Here is a 27,075-nt window from a genome sequence, read left to right as displayed (position 1 = left end):
TAATGGCCACCATAAAAGTTGTCTACATATATTTGTTACAATTATTCCAATACTTAAACTAAACAAAAAAATTGTTTTACACAAACGTTGATTGTTATTTATTTACAAAAAAACTAATTTTTGCACAATGCGATTTTCGAACGTACTGTTTATTTCTTTAATAATTATTTAAAAATTCTAAAATTCGTATTTCAGATTTTTTTTTGAAAGTTCTAGATTAATTTATGAAAACATAATTGTAATAGAAACCGTTCGTGGGACGTTATGTGCCTTTAAAACTAAAACACTTCGTATAACACATTTTATTAATATTTGATTTATATATAGACGTATACACTGCAAATTTTAATGTATACTATTATTAATCATATGGTATTTTTCAGTATTAAATATATATATATATATATTAATGAAAACTGAATAATAATTATTATATTAATTATTGTATTACACATTTTTACCATAATACACAGACGTACCGGCTCGTACTCATTTACGTGTGACATAATAATTATTTCTTTAACGTTCCTATCTATATTCTGTAAACACACTTAACGAGTAAACAATGATAAGAAGTAATGTCTTACTTACCTATCTAGGAGCACAGTGAACATATTTGCCAAACACGTAATCTGAATTATTGTCTTTATAGGGTTACAATCACTGCTTAAAAATAATTTTAAACATAAGGCCGTAATTAATAAACAGCTTTATAATACTATATATTTTAAGTGCGCGTCTACTGCTAGTTTTTTTTTTTGGGAGATTCAAAAGTTTTAGTGCAATTGAACGCTTTTAGCGCATAATGTGTATTGTGAACATAGTTAAAGACTAAGACTCTATAAAAACAATGATCTACAAAAAAAATGATTTTTATTAATAGCCTATGATGTTACAAATACCGTGTCTTTAGTACTGATGAACTAGTCACCTGTTTTTTGTCAAAAATAACACCTCAGATGTCCTCTTAAAAACTCACTTGGAAATTTAAACCAAACCTTAGAAATAAGAACACAAACCAATAATATTATTGGTGAACATCCCTCAGATGAAAATCTTTCAGAAATATCTATATTAATTGTGCTGAATAATAATGAAATTCAAATAAAAATAAATGTAAAAGAGGTATGGATAAATTATTTAAAAATTAAAATACAAGCGTAAATAGAAAAAACTTTAACCGAAACACAAATAATAGGTATGGCGTGTCTTAACATAGCCAAGGCCTATGACATAGTATAGTGCACACGTATAATATCCAAACTTTGAAAAATTCCATTTGAAGGTTTTGTTTGTTTAGTAACAAAAAAAATATAATTGTTTGTCTGACTGCTCTAATTTTAATTTTATCGAACGTCTAATAGGAAAATGTAATACATTAGACCCGTATTTCTCTCAGAGTATGCCAATAATATGCTTTGTAACAATTTTATTATATTACGTTAAGTAATGCAAATAAGAGTAATGTGAGGTATACGTTTAAATTAGTTTGTATAGGAGCTAGCATTTTCCGTTTTGGGCAATTGGTAATGAAATTGTATTAATGCATTCACATAACAATTGTGCAAACAATATGATGTTAATAGTATTTGCGTGAATAAGGCGGTTGATTAATATCCGGGTTTAACGTATAAAGGCAACTTTTACTTTCTAATAAATAAATGTAAAAGAAAAAAAAAAAGAGTCAAATACAACACAGTGTAAACGCCCGAACGTCTCGTCATGGTGACGCCGCTATTACGTATAAAAAATGGTAAGTATGTACTATATTTTTCCCTCCATTGTCCGCTTTTATGTAGTTAGGTGGGAAAAGCTTCGGTCAACTTATTTACTGTGATGTACAGCCCAACTTCGCATCCTGTCACCACAGGTGATCCGTGTCGTCTCGGCATCATCCCGACAAATTCCTAGTAGAAAAAACAGCGCATTCCACTCTTACCAAAAACAATATTTTAGGCTTTTGTAGGTCATAAACGCGATTATCGTAAGCGGCGATAAATTTCGAAAAACATAATTTATATGACAATGACGACACTTTTTATTGCTTTTTTCATACCTCCGTCATCCGTGTACATTGTACGACCTAACGAAAAACATACTGTATTTTAACAAAAAATACGTTTAAATATTTGTATAGCTAGACTTTGCTTTCAATTAAAATTTAAAAAATTGTTGATCATTTATAGTATATATTACTATAACTAAAGCATTTAAATTTGTTTTTATATCGTTGGCTTATAATTATCAACCTGACCCCAAAATCTAAATTAATTGAAGATAAAGTTCAATAAAAGGAACAAATTATATAATATATTAAGTAACCTAGAGTGATTAACTCCACCGTAGCCACCAGTTAAACTATATATTCTTCAGGTATTATAATAAATTATTTAACTATAAAACTACGGAAAAGTCTATAAAACCGTTATGAATGACAATGTCATTAGTATAAAAATTGAAAAGTTGTATAATTACCATTATCTTAATAGTTAAAATAACATAAAAACATGGACTAAAATGTTAAGCAGTGCTGACCACCCTGTGTACACTTTACACTCTTGTTTACGCATAATTAAGCCACTATACATAATTGTTGACATAAAATAGCATAAAATGCTGTGTCTAAAAAATCATGTAACTATTTGTAATTCTTACGTCAACCAATAAAAAAATACATTATGTATATTTTCTATGGCCTCTACTTTTCGTTTTAAAATGACACCATTAATGTTAGTTATAATTGAAAGTTCAATAGTCAATACAGTTTATATCGATCAATGGAAAATTCGTGTAGTATGCTCTTGTTTTGGTAAACTCGTTTCTTTATTCTTGCCGTCCGAAAATAAAATATTTTTGACCCTAGGCGTTGGAAAGATTGATTGGTAAATAATGAAAAACAATAGCAGCATGTGTGTAGTATAATGAAAACAATTCCATTCCGAGTTCGGGTAGCCGGTGAACATGATGAATTTGCTTGGGAACAACGGATACGCTGCCATTATTTTTCAAAAATAATGTTTTCTGGTAAAGGGAAAAATTACTTTCACTAGAGAAAAACAAAATTCAACGGTTTAAGGATTATACAGCACCGTAATTAAATTTAAGCCGTATTTGTTTTTGTCAGTGTTTTTATTGAAAATCAATTACAGGAGATACGCGTCTACAAAAATCGAGTTAACGCTCTTGTAATGTAGGGAATACATGTTGGTACCATCGGCAAGTGAGTTTTGAAAACAAATAAGCCCGCCGTGCACGTTTGGTGTGTGTTTTGTACGGTAAACTTGCCGAACACTCGGAGAGGTTGACGGTTCTGTATTATAAAATTCAGCCACCAAAGCCCCGGGGTGATGCTTTTGATACATGTATAATGTATATATTATATGTATATGTTTTTTTTTTTTTTGGTAATTTATGCGAGAAAATAGCTAGTAAAATAATATGTATTACGTACACAGATATGGAATCCGACCCGTCGTCGGGCCGTCCATTAGTTTTTCAATAACGTGTAGCGGACGATAGTCTATAATGTATAATTTTTATTTTTATTTTTCTCTTGCCCCTCCGATATCGTTTTGTTGTTTCCAAACCCAATATACATCAATAATACGGCCGGACGGATAAATTTATTATATTATACAGCGCGAATCATATTTTTCGTAGCTGTCAGAAGGCGATTAAAAGGACAAGAGCGGCGGCGGGCGCCTATACTTTTGACGCGTTGAGGATATTTATTGCGGGAGACCCTTTTTGTGTTTCGCCCCGTTGTGTGTGCCGGGCCATTGTTTCGCGTTCACCTCGGAGGTTGCATTTGTCGAATAGAAAATTGAGTTGAATGGTTTCACAGGGACCGCCAGTCGACCGTAAGTCGCCCGCGCCCGTTCAGCGTTCGCGGATCGGAGACAGGACCAACCCTTTTACGGCGAACCCTGTCCAGTGGGACTTATCCTTCTGGATTACTCGTGGACGTCCCGAGTAAACCGTAATCGAACACGATGTCTGTTGCGGTGACGGTCCCTATAAGCCGTTACAGCTGTTGTTGAGTACACCCGCAACCCGTTACTACAACCGGGCCGTCTGTTACAAGCCGTCTTCTATGCGATATGACCGACATTAATGTATTATGTGACGTCTTTTTGTGCGCGCATGTACGGTCGTGTTGCGACGTTCGAGACAAAAAATCACACACACCCAGCAGCACGCGATCGACCTGTATAGTGTATATATAATATATCAATCACGGTTAACGTTTTTTTACCCGTTTGTTTCTTTTTTTGACAGGACACTGGATGTTTGGCGAAATATTCTGTCACATCGTCCCGTACGCTCAAGGCACTAGCGTGTACACGTCTACTCTGACGTTGACGTCCATCGCTATCGACCGGTTTTTCGTCATCATCTATCCGTTTCAGCCCAGGATGACCGTTTGGACGACGGCGCAGATAATAGCCGCCATATGGATAATATCGTTGGTGGCCACCTTACCGTACGGCATTTACATGGCCAACAAAGAAATATCCGGCACAGACTTTTGCGAAGAGACGTGGCCGCAAGAAACGTTTAGAAAGGTAAGTGTTCTCAGAGATACACACAGTAATTATTATAAGCACAACCCCAACAACTAAACAATTAACACGTCTATCGTAAAGATGCGATACCAATAATATTATAAGATGTTTTATGTACATAACTATAAATGCGTTGCTCGGCTTTCTTTGGTGGTAACTATAAATTATAAAACTGCCCATCTTAATTATTATTTATAACCAGGTTTTTTAATTGATTATTTTATTATCACTGAGAAACTATTTTTACGCTAGGTTCCACTCACAATGGTCCAGCTATACCATCGGTGTTGGTGAGTTGCGGCCCAATCCCTAAATCAAGTACGAATTGCGGTCACATAATAATTACCACTTCACATCAGCCTATTAGCGTTACCCAGGAGACACGACGGGTAGGTTGGCTGAATTGTCGCCCAAAAATATGTTTTTTGGTCAAGTTTTTAAAATGATGCTATTGGCTGATGAGCGGTTATATCGTTATCATTTTTTTTAGTTTTTTTCAAATTACTGGTTTGGCAAAAATTTAAAACTTACCTAAAATGTTGACTGGTCGATAACCCGGTCTTGGATAATTATTTCGATTGTTATTCAAGACTAAAGCCAAGGACGGGAAGACTGAGATGTAGTATTATTTTAATCTGTGCGCATTATACAACCGCACTTCTCGTCCCGTCCAAACTTTTACACTCTAATAACTTTAAAAGTAACGAGATCACATAATATAAAAACAATGCGAAAAATAAAAATAAAATCCTATAACATTTTGAGTGGATCTCTTTAAAAAAATCATCCTGTATATAAGTTTCGATATTTTCAAAAATTTAACTTAAGATACGGACCGCAAATCATGCGTCCATCGAAAACTGACGGGCCGCAATTCACCGGTCTCCGACATCGTAAACAACACCTCAGGCCACAACTCACCTACAACCTATATTATTTACTTCAATAATATATTACCTCGAAAATATAGCTCTTAGTTTTTAATAAAATATTTTTCACTACCTAACGGTATATTCGTGTTATTAGCGTTTCTTCTGAAAAATAATATATATATATCATTATATAACCATATCATACCCAGTTTTTACCAGAATCACAATAAACTAAACTATAACTCATTGCGCTTTGTCGCCTTACATTTTATACAAACGTTAATTATAATGAGCCACTTTTGTTGTTAAAATTATGTTTTATGCGTTGCCATATGAGTTATAACATTTGTACAGTGAAAATAATATTATTTATACAATTTAACGTTGCTGTTTTTTTTTACTAAAATGCTACATTATTTCCGCTTAATATTAATACATCGTATCAAAATGATTCTGAAAATCGGATCAAAAGGTTTATATTCTTCAAAGCCGTAAAAGTATAGATATTTTAAAACCTAACACAGTGCAGAATACTAACTTAACAAGAACATTTTGGACGTTATTGACTTTATAACTTTTTATCGTTCATAGTTTGTACAACATTCTTACTGGGCGTCGCAACAATAAGTCAACCACTGCAATGTATATTACATTGCTCATATATTTAACAGTTTTTTTTAAACGTTAGACATTTGATTTTCAAACCGGAGTCACCACAAGAAATATAAAATAAGTCGTTTAAAACAATGTGATTTATTTACATTTGAATAATAATAATATATTATACCGAAACTATGATGTACTGCGTATATCCATCATGCCGTTTTCCCGCAAGTGGTGCATAACTCGGGCGACATTTCCTTTATGGATATAAGGTAAGTCAGAGTGTTCCCAAGTTTATGGTCAACGACTAGATTTCAAAACTTTCCAATTCGCATTAGCATAGATGGCTTAAAAGATATAAACTTCAATGTAGAATTTAAATTCGGTGACTTTGGGTCTCCGTCGATTACAATACGAAACAAACGTTTGTGCATGTGAAATGTAATTCGAGGGCAGGAAATAAAAACATAGGTATACGTTAAAGGTTCATTTTATAACGTCATGTCGTTCGCTTGGAAAATCTTTTGAGAGTGTTGATATATTATTATGATGTATTTTTTAATGATAACTATATAATATTCTCACGCTCAGTCCAGATAGTTATATATGTTATATAGTACAAAGTAACGGTCATATACTATTTTATTACTGTATAGTAAAGAATAAAATCTACACGGCGTTGCCAATAAGATGTGTACATAAAGAATATTGTCTTCGCCTTTTATGTTTTTTTTTTTTTTATAGATCACTAAAACTCTAAAATATCAATAACGAGATCGCGGCAGTTGTGTTATGCATACAATGTACTCGAGTTGTTGTCCCAAGACGCTTGACGTTATAGTGATTATAAATTAAAACGAAAATTTATAATTTATTTTTATTCATGACATTTTTTAATACACTTGATTAGTGTTTAGGCATGTCTAAAACGAGTGGTATATAGATGATGGCCTGAAATTAAACAGATAATAATGACCCGAGTTTTAGTGTTTGCGATTTATAACCCTGGCAACGAGACTATGCGTTTAAGTATGAGGGTAGACAGGACTGATATTATGAAGCAATAAAGTTTTCACCGACGATTTATGCGTATTCCGTTGTGTGTGGTCCAACGGTCGAGGAGAAACTTTTTTCGCGTGCTCCTCTCTTTCTTTTTATCCACCTCTCGATAAATTGTTGGAAGAACCAGAGATAATAATACAAAAATCAAATGCATTAAGCCATTTTTCTAACACTTTTAACAAGATCATTCGCGTACCCATTTTTGTACAGCATTATTTTCTAATCATTGATCGTCACAACTAGATTGTGTCCTTATCAAGTCATTTATTTTTCTTCTTGAAACTGTCGTAAAATATATATCTGATAAATAAGTGAAGACCTACTATTTTACACTTATTTAAGTATATGACATTTCTAGTTTATTTACAGATATTAAATATTTGATAAAACTAAGATTCTATAATGTGTATAAAAAATGTGCTGTATGTCGTTTAGACGAAATATATATAGTTTTGCGTATTACTCAAACCTATAATACTTATGTAGGTACATTAAACAATTACATTAGCTGTTAGCATGCCCAAACTAAATCGACATATTGTATGCAATATACATGATTAGTGTATTTTAAATCCCAACATAAACTCTTTGTTAACTCAATGTAAATGGTCGCTAAGTAAAAAAAAAACAAGTGTTTCAACATAAGCGCCTTAAAATACGTGATATATAATATAGGAACTAATTAAATACCATAATGTAATTTAATATGTATTATACATTGTTACCAACAAATAAAAATCTGTCATAAAAACCAGTCATGAAAAAATGTTAATTTAGATTACTTGGCCGGTAGTCGAAATTTGTTTTTCTACTTGCGACCTAGTAAATATAGCTTTTGTTATAATAGGAATATAGTAGGAAAACTATAGCACGAAAACAAACTCTAATTTTTTTACTTAGCTCCACACTACTACCGCTTCGCTGGATAACATTGTAGTAGATTTATTATAAATTTGTATTTAAATAAGAAATCCCCGCAAGTAATTTAACTGTTTATTAATATATTTACTTGTAGTATATTTACAATATATTACGTTTATGTGTAATTAAACGTAGTCTAGAGTGTTTGAGAGTAGCGCAGCTGTAGTTAGATAATGAACTATAGTCGATTTAGTAATCGTATTGAAAATAGTTTCTATAATATTAACTCAGTGGTGCGTGATCGTTTAATAGTTTCTCACTGACTACATAAAAGACTGATTGTCTAAGATTTGACATTTAAACCTCTCATTAACGTTTATATATACATACATTTTTTGTAAATTGGATGAGTGCATTATTTTTTTTAAAACTATTTAAATTTAATTATTAGTTTAATGTATCCAACTACTTTTAAAACATAGAATTTTTGTACATAATAATCCAGTTGTGTGAAAAATAGCTGTAAATTACTATGCTCTAACATAGACCTCTCCTAAAAGTTGTTTCTGTATTTGAGAAATGAGGATTTAAACGTATTGAAGTTAAAAAAATTAAGAAGACGTCACACACCCGTTATTTTTTTCAAAAAACCCGCCTTGCGTGGATTAATTTTACAAAAGCTATAATCAAAACTAAGAAACCAAATTTGTACATAATATAGACAACAACATTGTCTGTGTTCTAACATTGCCCTTTTTTTAAATATTTCAACCAGTTAATGAATAATTAATTAAGAAAGGACTTTTTTAACTTTTTTTAAGAATGATATAGCGTTGGTTGTATTAGGCGCAATTATTTCGCGCAAAGCAGTTTTGAAGGGAAAAAATTGTAATTTATTCTATAGAAATGACTGTGATAGTCTGACAAAAAAAATGGTAATTAACAAAGTATCCTCATTACTGTATTAATAAGGATGCATTAAAGTTCAAACTCTAAATTAAGATTTTTCGAAAAATTGTAAATACTTTACTGCTTAGAAATGGCCAGTGTGGCGTCCTCTTAAAAGTGAATTAATGCGATTTAGTTTTTGTAAAAATGACTTTTATATTCATTTTTTTTTTTAATAATCATACAAGAAAAAAAAAATCGTTACATTTATTGAGAAATATCTTAATGAGTAATTTTATATGGACCATGGAAGTTAATACAAATTTTATCTATAAACTAAGGTTATTAAACTTATTAATAGAGTCAAAGTCTCGTCTAAAACTTCACCAATGTGCTATAAAACAATTAGTCAACTAATCAATAGCCAACATGACCTATAAAAACTCGGCCACTACTTTGCATTGTAACTAAGATTATTTTAGCTTCTCAATTAAAATCGTTTTACCGGAAACTCTACTAATTGGTTGTATTTGTTTTTAAAAGAATTAAAATCGTTTTTTTAATGAAACGAATTTTGTATCATTCTTTGGAACATTTCAAAATCAATTAGTATTTTAAGTTTTATGTATGAAACTAATCATATTTTAATTTTTAAACTACGTGATTTGTATATTGTACAATGACTATAGAGTCTATAGATATTCCTATAAATCGATCGTGAATTTGGCAGAATTATTAATTAATTATGTCAGGAAGAAGGACGGTGGTTATTATCTTAAGACAGTTGTCTGCCCAGAGAATAAAATATCGACTGTGGCCGGGTTAGAGCCGTTAACGATGTGCGTTGTCACTGCAGCCTTAAGAGGACACTACTCAAAGCATTTCTAAGAAGTAATGTATAGGTAATTTTTCGAAAAATCGTAATTTAAAGTTTGAAGTTTTAAGTATGTCTACTTATTAATGTAGTAGGTGTTCCTTGGCTTTAGTGGTTCGCCCCGAAGGGATCCCCTACGACCGCGGACCGACTAGTAGCACTGGGTGCTGATTGAGGGCCGGGGAAGGTGTGTCTCAAGAAGAAGTGACCTATTAGAAGGCCTCTTATCGGAGGGCTCTACGTCACTTTAGTCGCCTTTGACGACAGGTGACTTATTAATACAGCAATGAGGATACTTTGATATTTTTTTGTCAGACTATCACAGTCATTTCTATAAGATAAATTACAATTTTTTCACAACAAAACTGCTTCGCGTGGGACAAGTATGTGAGGCCAGTATTAACAGTAGATTTACAGTAGGCTTGATATCTATATACTTAATATTTTGTATGAACAAATGAAAAAATGAAAAAAATGAATCTTCTACGAATGAAAAATTTGATTGTGCATAAGTTATCAAAAAACTAAAAAATACTACCCCAAAGATAAAGCTCTTCTCTGTTCATTGTAAAAATTGTATGCGGTTACTGTTAATACCGCCCTCGCATTTTTATCCCTCGCCAACCTATTTTTCGTGGATGAATTATGGATGGGTAGCATTGTCTTAATCCGCACGAACATTCGATCTCACTAAAATTCTTATTGACGTGAATTATTGAATGTAGTACAATGTACATTATTAGGATTAGCGGCTTACGTGCATTTTTAGAAGACCCAATACAACAAGATTTTAGTTAGAACCAAAATTATATGATTCTTGAAAACTACATTATCATTTTAACAAATTTTAGGCTTATTGTGGACATTGCAAATAACAAATAGTTTTGTATTATTTGTTCATTTTCCACAATACATAATATATCGGTACAGTAAACAGTTGTATAAACCTTATAGACATAAGGTTTATTTGAAACTAATAGCAATTAGCAACTATTAGTTATTGAAGGAATAAGGTTAGGTTTATAGTAAAGTAAAAGACAATTTGTTGTTTAAGAATATCCACCGGTATTTTTATTTTATTTTACAAGTTGTGTCCCGGACCGATAGCCGATAGGCGTTTATTGGTGACTAGAAGAAACCTGATATTAGAAGATATATTTATATTGGAAATGATGTAACTATAAATTGAACAGATTAAATTCAGAAACGTTACAAAGGTAATATAAAATAACGTATCATACCAATTTAACCAAATCGCAGTAGGATGCACACTAGTAGTAGCACTACTCAGTTTTACTTACAATAAAGTATACACGTTACAGCCAATAATAGGCTGATATATTGTAATAATATAATAAATGACTTATATTGATACATTGATCATCATCTAACCATATCCAAAAGATATAATGATATAAGTAATATAATATAATAAAATAAATTAACAATGAAAGATTTAAATTATAGAATTAATTTGTATTTTAACTTTTAAGCTAGCTTTACCGCTCATTGTACGATATTTTAATTGCCATTTCTTATTCAGTTCTATTTATTATAACAATCAATTTATCTATTATTTTGAGCGTTCCACGTATAAATAAAATATATTTTTATTTAATGAATTCTACTATACAATCGGCGGCTAACTCACATATTTATTTGTATATGTAATAAGACTGCTTTGATGTTTATATTATAATATATGTATATGTTATTAGTCATAGCAATGTTTTTAAACATCATGGGTCCACTAATCAAGAGTGTAATAATATATCAATTATTACATTTTTTAATTAGTCAACAAACCAACCTAACCGTGACGCAGCGGAAGGAAGGGATTTTCATGAGGGTATTGGTGCTGTGCACACATTTATATATCTATTAATATAAAGCGCAGTAAAGGTCAATAGATAATCGAGCTGTTGCCGCTAATGGATGAGTGCGGTAGGAGGAACGGAAATTGTGTTTGATCGAGGGGATGAGAACAATAACGATTATGATCCAAAATGGTATGATTTTACTTTATTATATTTCTCGTGTAACCCCCGTCGGTACATCTCTCGCTATGCGTTTTCGCCTCTGCCCATAAACCGTAACACAATCTAACCAGATAACGGAAATTTCACCAACAATCCTGTAAGCCAACTATAGTCTATACTAGCGTTCGATATTATTTAGTCTCTATTTTAACGCTGTAGGCCATAGAGCTGCTCGAGCAACAGTATTATTTACAATCACCCGCAGATCATGTTACGGCGCGAAAGTATCAGTACAGACCTCGAAGTCAGAGTATTAAATTATTTTCTAAAAAACCATTTTCGTTTTGTTCGTAAGTCTATTTTTGAAACTATGTTTCCATAACCGATCACTTTGGATTTGCTTTTATTAAATAATGTAAGACCTATATATAGGGAGATTCTTTTATCATGAACCAGTCAATATATCTCTGGGTTTAATTATTAATAATTGAATTTTTTTTTTAATGTTTTTATAAAACGTGATCTTATTTTTCACAATATTTTTTGTTTTTACCCCCCTCCCAATTTAGTTTTTTTTATAGCAACTTTTGAAACTTAAATGGTAACGTATATATTTTATTTACTTTTTAAATTGAGAATAATGTACTTAAAATGTTGACTGGTCGATAACCAATTTCGGATAACTGTTTTTGAAGTTATTAAAGTTTCAAATTTAAGGCAGGAGGAAAAATGGAGTGTATTTTTATTTTTATATGCGTGTATTTTCCAACCGCAATTCCCCTCTCATCCTAACTTTAAAACTCTTATAACTTTAAAAATAGTTATCCGAAACTGGTTATCGACCAGTAAAAAATGTTAGTACATTATTCTCAATTTAAAAAGCTAATAAAATATATACGTTATCGTTTAAGTTTAAAAAGTTGCCAACAAAAAAACTAAGTTGGAAGGGGGAAAAACAAAAAAAAAAAAAATGTGAAAAATTGAAATCACGTTTTATAAAAACATTATAAAAAAAAAAATTCAATTATTAATTAAACCCAGTGAGATATTGACTGGTTCATGATAAAGAATCACCCTGTATAATATATATTGTATTTTACTAAAATGTTTCCACTCATATGATATAATGAATGACAACATAATTTATTCAACACCTTAAAAAAATCAAGTAAAAAAGCGGTGATACAAATTTTTATCACACTGACTTTCGGTCTTTCAGTCTCGGTAGATTCACTTTGAATTAGCAATACATGGAAGTATATTTTGAATTATCAATTAATATTTCATCTAGATAACATAACATAAAAAAGTTAAGTTTATTAAATCAAACATGATTTTTTTTTTTTTTTTGAGTTTATATCGAGCGAAGTAAATTATTACAATATTTATAACAAGTGTTATAGGTAGGCATTGGATAATAACTGCACACTGCAATATTAAAAATAAATAATAAGTAGGATCGTTGCCAGTTGATATAGTTACCAAAATTAATTGTGATACATTAAATAATTACAATTCGGCCTGCATATTTCTGTAACAACTGTGAATAAGTGTGTAAGTCGATTTCAGTTATTTTACAGGGGAGCGATTTTAAACTTGAAAGAAACCACTTGAGTATCTCTAATGTGATCAAGTATCAAGGATCATATAAGATAATCATAAAAATCAAATGCTTTAAATGAAATCCTGATTTATGGCAGCTGGTCAAAGTTTAAAATCGCTCCTCTGTAAAATTACTGAAATCGACTTACACACTAATTTAATGTAACAGATTTAATGTAACAACCATCTGATGAAAATAAAAGTACACAATATCTAATCGGTTAGCACTGTTGCTTTGCAAACAAGGTTCAATACCACCAAACTACTAGCAGTTGAGAATAAAACTATACAAAGTTATGTATAAACCTTGTATTTTCTTTATAAAAAAATATTTTTAATGGTAAGAGTTGCCGAGGTTAGTTGTATATGTTATATCTCATTTACTATACTAAATAATATATTCAACACATAACTTGGGGACGTATAACATAAAAATAAAAATTATAACAGGTATAAATGAACTTTTAAAATATAATAATATTATTCTTCCATTTATATTCATTTAATATAAATTGCTTATTCGTGCTTTAGGTATTATTTATGCAACATAAATGTCTAACTTAACAAGAAAAACATGATTTTCGTTTTAAAAATTCCGTTCTTTAAAAAAATACTTTCGCTGTAAGCAAAATATTATTATAGTTAACAGAGACAAAATGACGTCAAGTGTACAAGGCAGAGTGTACAATTTCTGTGAACTACTTTTGTTTCAAAATAAAAATTAACGATTACATTTCATTAACACACATTAAGGCCAAAAACTACAATAAAAACTCAATATGAAAATATAATCGATATCCCGTATTTAAATTTTTTTAATATTAATAATGAGTTGTAATGTAACTCCAGAATTAATAATTCAAAAAAAATATTACCGTACGCTACTCACAGTTATTATTTCACTATACAGCCATACAAGTATAAATTACATTTTATTGATATTTTTCTTTATTACTTGTTTTAAATCATTTTTTCGAATTTTAATGGATTTCACCAACTACCAATTTGATTAAATTTTACGATAAATCAAAAGAAAAAATATTATTGTATGAGTCTTAAATACTGAAGTAGAGAGTTCAGATACATTTATTATATTCCTTTTCATATTCGTATTGTTTTGTAATTACAATGGTCGATCATCATTTGATAACTTAATTAATTTTCAGTACCTATTTGAGGTTAAAAATAATTTTTGGAATCAGCGAATCATTGACGTTTGTTTTAATTTTAACTTTAAATAAACTATATCATAATACTGCAGTTATGCCCTAGGTATGGTTACTACATTCAGTAGTTTTACGATTGAAAAAAAAATGTTATAGATATTTAAATGATTGATACTTTTTAATTAAATATAAAATAGATTAATATGTTAAAGTACAAATCGTCTATTGATTTACTGTCATCATACATCAATCCAGTCTAATACGTTTTGTAAGCAAACTAACCTCCTGCGAAACTGCTTTATATTGATGAATAAATTTCTATGAAGTTTGTTCAGCTGTATTTTATATTATACAAATATTGAAATACAGTTTAACGGAATCCATCCCATCACTATCAGAATTTATATAATAATAAATAGATATATAATATAAAAACAATGTTATTTAAATATTTTGATGAAATCTTTGGTTTTGAGAAAAATAGCTCATGCGTTCTTACAATTAACCTCTAAAATATTGTAATATTATAATACCTTATCTGTAATAAATATAAATTAAATGTTAAGTTACCAAAAAAGCATTATGGACACGGAGATGGGGTTGGGGGTAAGAATGGGGGTAGGAATGGGATTGAGGGTAGGGGTAAGAGATATGAGATAGGGGGTAAGAGATAGGATATAGGGGTAAGAAATATGAGATAGGGTAAGAGATATGAAATAGGGGGTAGGGGTAAAGATAGGGGGTAGGAGATAGGAGATAGGGGTAAGAAATATGAGCTAGGTTAAGAGATAGGGGTAGGGGTGAGCTATAGGAGTTATGAGATAGGGGTAAAAGATAGGACAAAAAATAGGGGTAGGGGATGGGTGGTAAGAGATAGGAGATAGGGGTTAAGAGATAAGGGGCGGTATGTTCGGTAATTCAACGGACTATGAAAATGCTCTTTCGTGGTTGCAGAATCAGCTGAAAAACTTTTTTTTTTTAATTTCATGATTTGCTTACTACTGCCCATTATTTGGAATGGGGCTTGTTCAATGTTAAGACGAAGAAAAAATTGACCTTTTAATTTATAGGCACTGCTGATGACAATTGAAAAGAAAACCTTTTTTCGTATCAATATAATTTTAGAGACATGACACCTTTTCGAATATAGCTATTCAAACACAAAATTGAAACATACAAGTAGTACTACTATAACGGCAACTATAAACGGCTAGTTATGTAGTAACTCAACGGGTCAGCCTTGAGGCTACTCAAGGTTACTCGTTATAAATACAATTTGAATAGATTTGATGACAAAACAATGATCATAAGAAAAATTAAGTAATTCGAGATTTATTCTTCCTGTACCACTTTTAAACAACTGTTCTTCGTGCAATGTTTTTATTTATGTTTATAATTTAGCTGTTTATTGTGGAATTAATTATTTTTATTCATAACAAAATCGGTGTTGCGTCATAAATTAGCAATCATTATTCTACATATATATATATTTTAATTTTCTCCGAAATTAATAACACCCGTATAATCAATCTATTTTGTATGGATTCTATCGCTGTGTTTTGTCAAAAGTGAGAAACACATAGTACTTCGATTGATGTTGTTTATTTTAGACCTTTCACCCTCTATCGGTGAAAACTGCGGACACAACAAACAATCAAAAGCCCCAATTTCAAAGTAAAATACATTAAGAATTTATGTAAAATCTGCCCGGGCAATCGCTGCGTAAACAACTCGCAGAAATCATCAACATCCTGCAAACTCTTTGTCGCCCAAAGCCATAATACAACAACTACCAAAATCAACTATGTCCCAACTATATTATGTAATATAATACAGTATTAATATACCTACAGTGAATTATTTCTTGTGCTTCACTGTGTAAACTTATTTTTTTTTTAACTAGCATTTTATGGTTTAGAATTTTAATTAAACCCGAAACAGACTGTATTTTACGAGGCTAGAAATCTGAAATAAAAGACATGCTTGGACTATAAAAATGTTTACCGTTGTTTTATATGTTTTGAAGAGATTCGCATTAAAAAAAAAAAATCAATACTCTTTTACTATCACATCTGCCAATAAAACTATTGACTATCAAAATAATAACAACAATAATAATAACAAGTGTTGTAAAAAAATTCGCCGATAAGAGTGCTATAAACATTTGATATACAACACAGGCGTATTTTTCAACGCCATATGATTATGATTAAGCTAATCGTCTGATCGTCAGTCTTTTATGCGGACAGGATGTAGATCTCAAATGGTTAACCCATATATCTGTGCTTTCAGTGCAATTTCCTTTACTATATTAAGTACGCTGACATAACAGTGAAACGCGTACAGTGGTTTTCGAGCTATTACGTTTGAAACCATTACCCGAAAATGTACGATTACACGAATTATATTGACTAACATTCGAGTTACTAATTCTGAAATATTGATCTTTAGCAGGGAATTTTATTAGAAATATGATTGAACTTATGATTTCTATCTTCTGTTTAATTTGACATTAAAAGCACTTAATATTGATGCACGACCTAAACAACTTATATTGATATTCAGTAAATACGGTGGGATTGAAGTTGGCAGTAGGCAGTAGGTAATTTAAAACTTTTCCTGTAACATAAGACCTTTTTATACTTCGGATTTTTTGTTGAAAGTTCGAGAAACTTTATAGTTTTTGTAATTCTATAACATCGGTAAATAACGTTCATCTTTATTTTCAATTCTAACCCGATTCTATCACTTAAAATATTTACTTTTTTTCAAATTCAGTATTACTTTATCATTTTTTTTTTCATAAAAACTACGATGAACTCGACTATTTTTCGTATTATTATTTTGGTGTGATTACCTACACAAACACATAATAGGTTTTATTGTGGAAGTTTTTAAAGCTAAATCAGGAAACTTAAGATTTGCTCTCAATTTTAAACTATAGTGTAATAACATGCCTAAACCACTTCCTACACGCATCCAACCTCTTTACACCCCACTGATTCCCTGAATAAATATTATATTGTATGCAGTATTAATCGAACCTTTTATTAATTGGTATTTATAGCGTATTCTCCCACATTTAAAAAATATTCCACCGAAAAAAAAATATTTTATTGAGAAAGCAATTATTTTTCCTCCTCGCTACATATACAAAATAATATATTCTATAATTAACTATACGAGTTTTCCAGTTATTTCAAAAGCACCACTAGATTTTATTTGGCAAAAACAACTTTTTCCGTCATAAACCATTATTATGATAAACAGTTATAAGAAACACATCGCGATAACTTAAAAAAAATGTTATGTATAATAAATTAAATAGAATAAGTTCGCATAAAAAAGTATTGTTTTATCAATAAAATGATAGCTAACATAATAACAACAATCGGATTTCTTAGTTGACTTAAGACTACGTGTATAATTTCAATTAAATTTTTAACTTAGGTAACTTTAAATTAGATAACCCAGCTAAATATTTAGTAAAAATATTATTTAGTTAGTAAAATTGATTACTAAATCTGGTTATCACTTTGTTTTCATGCTTTTTTTCTGTAAAGACAAGCATTGTACTGGGTAACCTATGAAGGTATAAGAAAACTTATAAATTATTAAGGGACCCTACAATAAAAGGTCCAATTAACTAAAAATAGTTTTAAAATTATGCCATACTTTGGAAATATTTTGGAGAATCCAAATGTTTTTTTAAAACTTAAATTAGAGTATTTTTAGGAAAGTTATGTTCTAAGTAGAATGAGTTGTTTTCGTACAACAATAAACTATATATGAGTTATAAAAGTTGAAAAAAACATTAAATTTCAACATAGATCCTCCTTTCTTATGTTAATATGTAAGATTAAAATATTTAGCTTTATGTTATATGTTAGTGAAAAATGTTCTATACAATACACCTTGAAAATAGTAAAGCGAATATATGATCACATAAAATTTTCTTCTTGTTCTAATTTTTTGATTTAGGCGATTTGTAGTAATTATTACTATATATTTTGTACAACGAAATTTTAGTCATACTATTTTTATATATACTTCAGGTTCAGTTAAGTGCTTATCCAATACAACGCGTACATTAGAGCACTCACAACGTTCTTAAACCTGGGGGAAGAAAGCAAAAACATATCGGTCTGCTTTTGGCGTGTAAAATTATATTTGCCCATCCATTCAACATGGTCAATACCCCAAGAGCCTATTCCGTTGCATGATCTTATATATATATATATATATATTATATCAACAACAGTGGAGTTTTTTTATGCAAACTGATGAGGGTAAGCCCTTGGGGTTTTATAGAAATGAATATAAAACGTAGGTTTAGTGAGTCTGAAAGGAATAACGATATTACTGTTTCGCAGATCTCTCGCCGTATTGGCGCTTCGACTAATGGTATTATTGATGAGAAAACAAACTGGGAGATTGAAGAAATGTTAGTAACTATATCCTCGTCGTTTTTTTTTAATTCTTCACTGAGAAAATGAACTTTCAGAGATCGTTTACTCCGTGCTTTTCAATTTCTTTAAGGGCTCACTCACCAATCACACAAAAAGCAATGCCGACGGTTCACTCTTGATTTTACAACCTAAGCTAAGAAAATAAATACCAAACAAAAAAACCTAGAAGACGAACAAGTATAAAACTGTATATATATATATATATATATATAATATTAAATTACAAATAATTATTTTTTACGGCAATTAGACTGTTCTCATTTTAATATACTGAAAAATTAAATTAATTATTATAACTTACACACAAACTTGTTAAAAATATATTATAATAATGCAATAAAACAATTACGCTGTATTTTATTTTTCCTTTTACAAAATGATATCATTTTAAAATATTAATACAACAATTTTTAATTACTTTGATGAATGTATATAAAATGTTTCTACTGAGTTATTAAAACCTCTTTTGATCATTTTATTACTAAACACATTTTTTAAAATTGATTTACGCCATACGACATAAGTAATGAAACATAAATATATACTTTTACACATGACGTCCAAAACGCTTTTATAGATTTTAACTATTAACCGACAGTATACAGGTTTGTATGAGAAAAAGCAATCTATATATTGACCTGCCTGTTTTTACGTCAAATTCATAATTGTTAAGAATAATATACAATTTTACACAAGTTCTAAATTGAGCTTACTACCAGTATAATCTGATGAAAAACCAATTTTATACTTTTCGAACGTTTAATATTAAAATCATGTGATTTCTATAAATACTCGACAAAAATGCTAATCGCCTGCTAAGAATTATCCTAGTAGTATACACTTTTAAAAACGTATGGAAATTCGTATATTTTCCTATTATGAATAAACACTTGATGTGCAAACAGGGAGACTTCAGGGATGAAATAGAAATCAAAAATATTTAGGAAAATATGTTTTCGGCCATTCAACACCATGTCTTAAGGACCACCCTTACACATATTCATTGATGTAGCTAAATTGCCTATGCTGGGCGCCGTCTTCTAAATTACATTTTTATATTTCCTAATTGCATTGATAATACATTTTATGTCCATTCATAATATTTGAAATACTTAATACGATATATAACAAACAAATTTTTTATATAAATAAAACTGCATCGATCACCAAAAAACTTTTAATTTAAGGGCAAACGAGTTGAGATCTGATAAAATTGATGTTTATGTACAAAATCAGTTATTAGTTGTTCAAAATAATAAGTTCTAAACGTTTGGGATTAGTATTTAAACGAGATATATTTTTAGACAATTTTTTCTTTTTATTGTGGTACTTTAAGAAGATTTAACCAAAAAAATACCAACCTGTATTGTATTTTACATCAAACCCACCAAAAAAAAATATACAATAAGCCCTCTAAAGTCATAAAACAAAAACTAAACTAAACTTATAACCCATATAGATCATAAGTAATGGTGATAATGGCCCTTTCAGATGTCAAGACATAACAATGCAGGGAAAACTAGTTTTATCTTCTTTTTCAAATATGATGGAGTGATCGGACACTTAAAGCTAAAAATAAAGTCCACTTAACTTATATAATTACTCGCAGTCAGCAGATAAGTTTTGAGAATTATTTCGATTCAGTTTGTTGAAAACTTTGTTTGAAATTGCTTTAGTAAAGTTTATTATTATATTAACATAATATACGATTGTGACTATGACTTAATATTTTGAAAATATAATTTGTGTTGGATGGTTAGTTTGAATGTGGTTATTGTCAAGCAGCGACTACGTTATAATTTATATTTTGACCGAAAAATAATTACGTTACAAAAAACTCAATACAACAAAGTCGGGGCGTAGTTGATGGGAAGAATTGGACTTATATTAAAACCCTTTCAAGTAACGCTTCTATGCATATCAGCTACAGATGGTAGAAATACAAAAATCGATAAAAACTATAATGTACTTAGAATTATATATTAAGTTTTTGGGAAGATATGATCAGGTTTGACGTCTTTCTAATAATAATTTGTTGCCGTTGTTGTATTTTTATATCGTAACTGACAATATATTGAAAATATGCTTAAATACTTTATGACTATTGATTTACTCACAATTGGGTACCTATAAATTTACGACTGTCAAAGTGTAATTTTCCACTGTATAGCCCCATTCTAGATCTATCTTCAGATTAATTTTCAGACTTTAAGTTTTTAAACTTTGCTCGAAAAAGAGAAATAAAGAAAAAGTTCCACCCCTCTAAGGGAAATGGGTAATGATATTTTTTTAGGTTGTTAACGTTTGTCGATAGTGTTTTATCTTAAGAGAAATCTATACCAAATTGAAAGTAATTGGACTATTTTTAAAAAAGTTATAGCGCGTTGTAATTTTTAGTTGAAAAATATTATATAAAATGTTAAATGTTTTTCTTGAGTTTCAAACTTATAGCCCATTAATGTATTAGTAGTAATAAAGTAAAATTCCTGATCTGTAGGCTTGCTACATGAAAAATTCCAGACACAAAAAAACTACATCGTTGTAACATAAAAAATACCTTCTCAGCTACTTATTGAAGCTAAAAATACTAACCATATTGAAGGCTTATATATAGTTAAAAAGCAATAAATATTATATTGGAAAGAGGTTTAATATTAGTGTACCACCAAAACATAACCGAAACAAAGTAAAGCAATGCAAACAGTATTTATAACTTATTTTAAAAAGTTCTAATCATAGTTAGGTTGATACATTTAGAATACAATAACAATTATTTATTACAGAAATAACAAAGTATAAGTTATATCTTTATATTTAAATTACCTAATTATTATATCCTTGAAATATATGTATTCTATTTATATATATATATATATCCTTGAAACGAATAGTATAAAATAATCCATCGAGTCGATTATTCAATATCATTTGACAGGTTAAAAGGACTTGACAACAATAATTTTCTCAAGTGCTAAAATCTAGTGTCACTGGCTTGGAGGTGGTCACCTTCAAAAGTGACAATAAATTTAAGTGATAAATCAATATTAATATTAAAAAAAAAGGTTTGATGTGAGTCTATAGTTTTTTTTAATAAATCACCGAAAATGTTAAAACTTTTTTTGGTACGATTATTTTATATCTCTATAAATTACCCGTCAGACTTGTTTTAGCTATTGTCAATGGTTAAATAATGATAGAGGTTTTTGTATGCTACCCGAATATTCACATGGAGTAGTTTTCAAATAAAAGTGAGCAATTTATTATCTTCTGCTTAACCTTGACTATCTCCTAACATGTAAAATAACCATTACAACAACACATCTTTTTTTTTTTTACCATTAATTAGTTTTTTTTTTATTTAAGGTTTTTCTATTAATATTCTTATAAATACTTAAATTGAATACAAATAATTCGATTATATGTTTCTCTATTTATAAAACGGGTTTTCTCTGTAATTTTACAGAAAAAATTAACAACATTAAATCATTCAGTTTTAAAGGCTTTTACTGTACATTTTTTTGTGAATCTATTCAATATGAAATAACCTAAACTTAAATTACACACTGAAATAATAGCGTGTTGTTTGCCATTACAAGCGATCTGTCTTTTACCAACAGGCAGCACCATACTTTCTGCCTTTAGAGAGAAACGCACTTCATTATGGATGTCGATCGTTTGATGGATAGCCAATAGGTACATAAAATATCATTAATCTGATCATGAGTGTTATACTCCGATAACTTAAAATATGCAGTTAAACGTATCATATTATATTTAACCTATTGCACAGTTATGAATTTAATTTATTTTGTATAATGCAATATTTTGTACTGAGTCATATTATATTGTGTATATGTTAACATTTATCATTAGTCAGTAGACCAAGTAGAAGATCCGAAAGTAAGTCGAACTTCTCTTAAATATATAAAACTTTAGTTTGTTCTCGATTAATGGATGACGATGAAATATCCAAACGTTCAGAACACATAAACAATGCCTAAATAAAAGTGTTATTTTCCCTTTTGTTCTCTCGTCCATCTACAGCTTTTATGTACACGAAAAACATTTTCCACTTTTTGTCTGCTTAATATTGGCTTACAATCCTTTCAATACTGGGATGTATTTTATTTCAGCATTCATCTTTAGAGTCTTAACCACATGTACGTTTTCCCACACTCAACATCGAACCTTATTTAATGTGTCGCCCCCTCATGGCACAGTACGGAATTATTTAAACAGCTCTATAATATTTTAAGTAACTAATATTACATCACGTAATTGTACACTGAGATTTCGTTCGAACAAATCGGTTAAACCTCAAGTTAAAGTACCTTTAGTATAAAAAAAAATGTTATTTATAACGTACAAAAGTGAAAAGATGACAAGAAGAAACATTTATTTTTTCCAAATAATACAATCCAGTATCCTGTTATACAATTTACATTATCATGGCTTTTTTTATATAATTTATTAAAATAAACTAAACAAGTTGTAATAACACGGCACTTTTCGTCCTGTCAATACTCTTTCAATAAATTAAATCGATAATGTTCGTAATTAACTAAAAACTAGTACAGTAGATCGTGGGCATAAGGGGGACGGAGAACATTGGGATCGAGGAGGATCCTAGGTTTCCAGGGATCAATATAACTGAAAGTGATGAAACTCTTCAATTTGAATCTATAGGTAATAAAAAATACTTGCAGGTAAGGTTATTAATTGCAACAAAATCATTGATGAAATATTTAAGTACAAATTAAAATATATGTTTTGTATCGGAGTAGATACGTTTAGGGTTGTTACAAAAAGCCGAATCGACAACATATAATGAACATTTTTTATTTACCTGTTGACTGTTGATTCACTCACATAGTCCAACATGAAAGTTCACCACAGTCGGTTTTGGGGTCTTCTTAGTAAAAAAAAAGTTCGATTGCCGATTTTAAGGAATCTGTTATAATATAGTCCCCGCTTTAGATCTACATTAAATTTTATTTTCAGACCTAAAAGCCTAAAACTACACTAAAAAAGCGAAATAAAGGAAAAGTGATCACCTTCCGTATTGATTAGTTTATATTTTTTTAGTTTGTCAATGTTTATCTGTAGTACTTTATCTAAATAATGTTCCATACAAATTTAGAATTTATTCGATTATTTTTAAAAAATGTATAGAGTCGTAATTTTAAATTGAAAAATCTGTATTATATTTGTTCGATTATGAAGGTACAAGGTGAGCTTTATATATACTTGACTAATGAAGTATCTTTTAGGTAAGATTTCTTGTACGATTAATCTTGCTACATAATGAAATTGGTTTAACGGCTTAGAAGATACAGTGTATTCAGACTAAAAAAAGCTATAAATACTTCATTGTAAAAACAATACCTTCTCAGTTCCGTATCAAAGCTAATAGTTATACATTTAAGTATTCCAATCATTTTCTAAAATTTCTGAGTACTTACTTAGTTTTTATATCGTTAAAATAGTATAGCATAAGTTTTATGGCGGTCACGATTAGAAAGTTTTTATTAGTTTGGGGAATTGTGTTTGTTTTAAATAATACTGTTAAGCAATTTCACATAACGTGGTGTACAACGAACAAAGACAAGCCGTGTAACTGTCAGGATAGAGGTTCACCCTACTTAACATAATCGGTGTATGTAAATACAGTATTACAAAAACATTGGTCTTTAGGTCTCTAGGCATTGGGTATCTAAAGGCGTTGGTAAATATTATATTTGGTAGTAACATACCCTTAAAGAGTACTATTTTTTGTACTCCTATTTACACAAATGATGTTTAAGTAAGTTTATATATTTTATGGAGTAAACTGTAGATTGTCGTATAAATTTGTTTAATGTAACATAATATTTTGTCCATGATAATAAATGGACACAACTAGGACTACTCTCGGTTAGCAAGGCCATACCAAAAATAAAAGTATATTACAATTACTCTAAATTATATGTTATAGTGTATTAAAGTATACTGCAATAATATTTATAATATGACTTCCAACAGACAACAATGTACCAGCGGTATTAAAATAAAAATGCTATATTTAGGAAAAAAATTATACTTAAAAAGCTACTTATTCCATTGCTTATCTTAAAAAACGTATTTTTGAAAGTATTTTAATTGTTAATTACGACACACAATTGTTAACTATGACACACGACTAACAGCTAACCTCTATTCGTATCCACTCTAAAAACAAAAATTTATATTTAAGCACATTATTGTCATTAGGTACAATGCTTTAATCGATATTTGCATTTCTACCATTACAGACTTGCATTAAAGCATTAATTTGAAAATGATTTTATTACTTTTAATTGTAATAATTCGTATAAACCTATGACATCCCCCACGCCAATATCACCGCACCTCTCCACTCTGCTCCGACCACAGTGTACTAGCTTTTTAGCATAACAGGAAATTGATTTTTGTTTCAGATATTTGGAGCCATCACCGCTATATTGCAGTTTGTGCTGCCGTTCCTAATTATAGCATTTTGCTATGTCCGGGTATGGCTCAAGTTAAACGACCGTGCACGGTGCAAGCCAGGTTCGTCGACGAAAAATGCCAGAAGAGAAGAGGTCGAGAGAGAGAGAAAGAGTCGAACTAACAGGTAAATTTGAATACTATAACGTTATTCAATTAGTAATCGATTTACATTTTTAATTTTCCCAATACACAAATGGGGTGGGCCGCTTGCATCCTCTTTATACCACTAATACCAATATTATAATTTATTAGCCATCTCGTGGATGGTTAATAATAATAATTAATACTTAGTCAATCAATATCCATTGACCTTCGTTGTTTTAAAAACACTGTTATCAAAAAAATACCCAACGGGTTTTTAGAATAACATCATTGAGAACACACAACTGCCATATAGGAAATATGATTAAAAATACACTAGTATAAGCGTGAACGCATCTACCAAGAAAATTGCACAAAAATATTATTTTCATGTCGACTTATTCATTGTTACCCGAAGCGGGACTGTTTGTATTTCAGTCCATTAAGTTGAGTTTTGTAAAGGGAAAAACTCGTGTACCGACTTGGATGATTTCCCATCGGACTCTTATATATTGTATATATTATTGTGTCGTTTATTTCGTGTTTACTAGATACTTAAGTTAAAAGCAAACTATAAATAATCAACAAATGACATTGCTCTGGCATGCGTATGTACGATGTTCCAGTTTCATATCCACTTTTGGACTCGTGCTATGTATTATACAGAAGAGATGCAAAAGAAAAAATATTAGAAAAAGAGACCGGGGTCATGATACAGCGGAAGGGTGAAATGAGCGAATTAAGAAGGGGATATTGTCATTATTATTATTATTTTCATCGTTTTCATGATTATTATATTACTAAACGTCGACCGTGACTGCACTCAAACTTATGATGAATAGCCGCTTACTACCGCCAAGTTGTTCCTACTGTAAATGTAATTTCCTTAGCTTTATATCTTTTTCGTAATAATAAAGACATATTCTCCTAAGCGTATTCAATATAATACATTATGTTTTTAAACTCTGACAATCTCGCTGTCACAATAATTCTGTGAAAACAAGCAATTTGTTTATGTAAATAGATCTATTGGATTACGTATTAAAACGTACAGTTACAAAATTAAATTGATACAATTATTCAAAGATGGCCAAAGCGATCCTCGAAATTCAGTATTTTTTAATTCTGAGAGTTTCTGAGTATCGGTATAAAAACGATTACGCCCATTGGCGCACGTTTATGATGTGGCGAACCCGAGGTGACCTCTGGGAGGATCCATCGGTAGTATCGTACATATATTGTTTGGGGCACATATATCACCCCACACATGGGACCAACTTTGCTATCATGCTTAATTCCACGGGCCGAATAATTGTAACGGCGGTATTCCCTTGGCATAACCGAATGGCATTGTAAAGCCGTCGTCACATTATCCTGCGTTTGATGACGTTTATACGGTGACAATAATATGATTGGCATTAATATTGCTTATATTGTATACACACGATTATACCGGTATAATTGTATAAACGTATAACGACACCATAGCACAATGGGGGTTTTGAATACTCCAACGGTGGATGTAAATCACTAATCATTGAAATAC

The 27,075-nt window shown here is 30.2% G+C and overlaps 1 protein-coding gene across 1 annotated transcript in view; it reads left to right on the top strand.

Annotated features, from left to right (window-relative positions):
• Positions 1-27,075, top strand: part of LOC126838802 (neuropeptide Y receptor type 2-like) — a 96,308-nt gene that overhangs the window by 39,782 nt on the left and 29,451 nt on the right. The window contains exons 3-4 of the mRNA XM_050573514.1: positions 4,279-4,565; positions 25,397-25,572. Coding sequence (XP_050429471.1) covers positions 4,279-4,565; positions 25,397-25,572 — 463 coding nt within the window. The remainder of the gene's footprint in view (positions 1-4,278; positions 4,566-25,396; positions 25,573-27,075) is intronic.

Source organism: Adelges cooleyi, unplaced genomic scaffold (assembly GCF_023614345.1).
Source record: "Adelges cooleyi isolate 19-005CV unplaced genomic scaffold, UGA_ACOO_1.1 ACOO_flye_CR_arks_rails_tigmint_CR_PRNA_30, whole genome shotgun sequence".
In the NCBI taxonomy this organism is placed as follows: domain Eukaryota; kingdom Metazoa; phylum Arthropoda; class Insecta; order Hemiptera; family Adelgidae; genus Adelges; species Adelges cooleyi.
The sequence above is the reverse complement of the archived record's forward strand: the minus strand, read 5'-3'. Positions and strand labels throughout refer to the sequence as shown.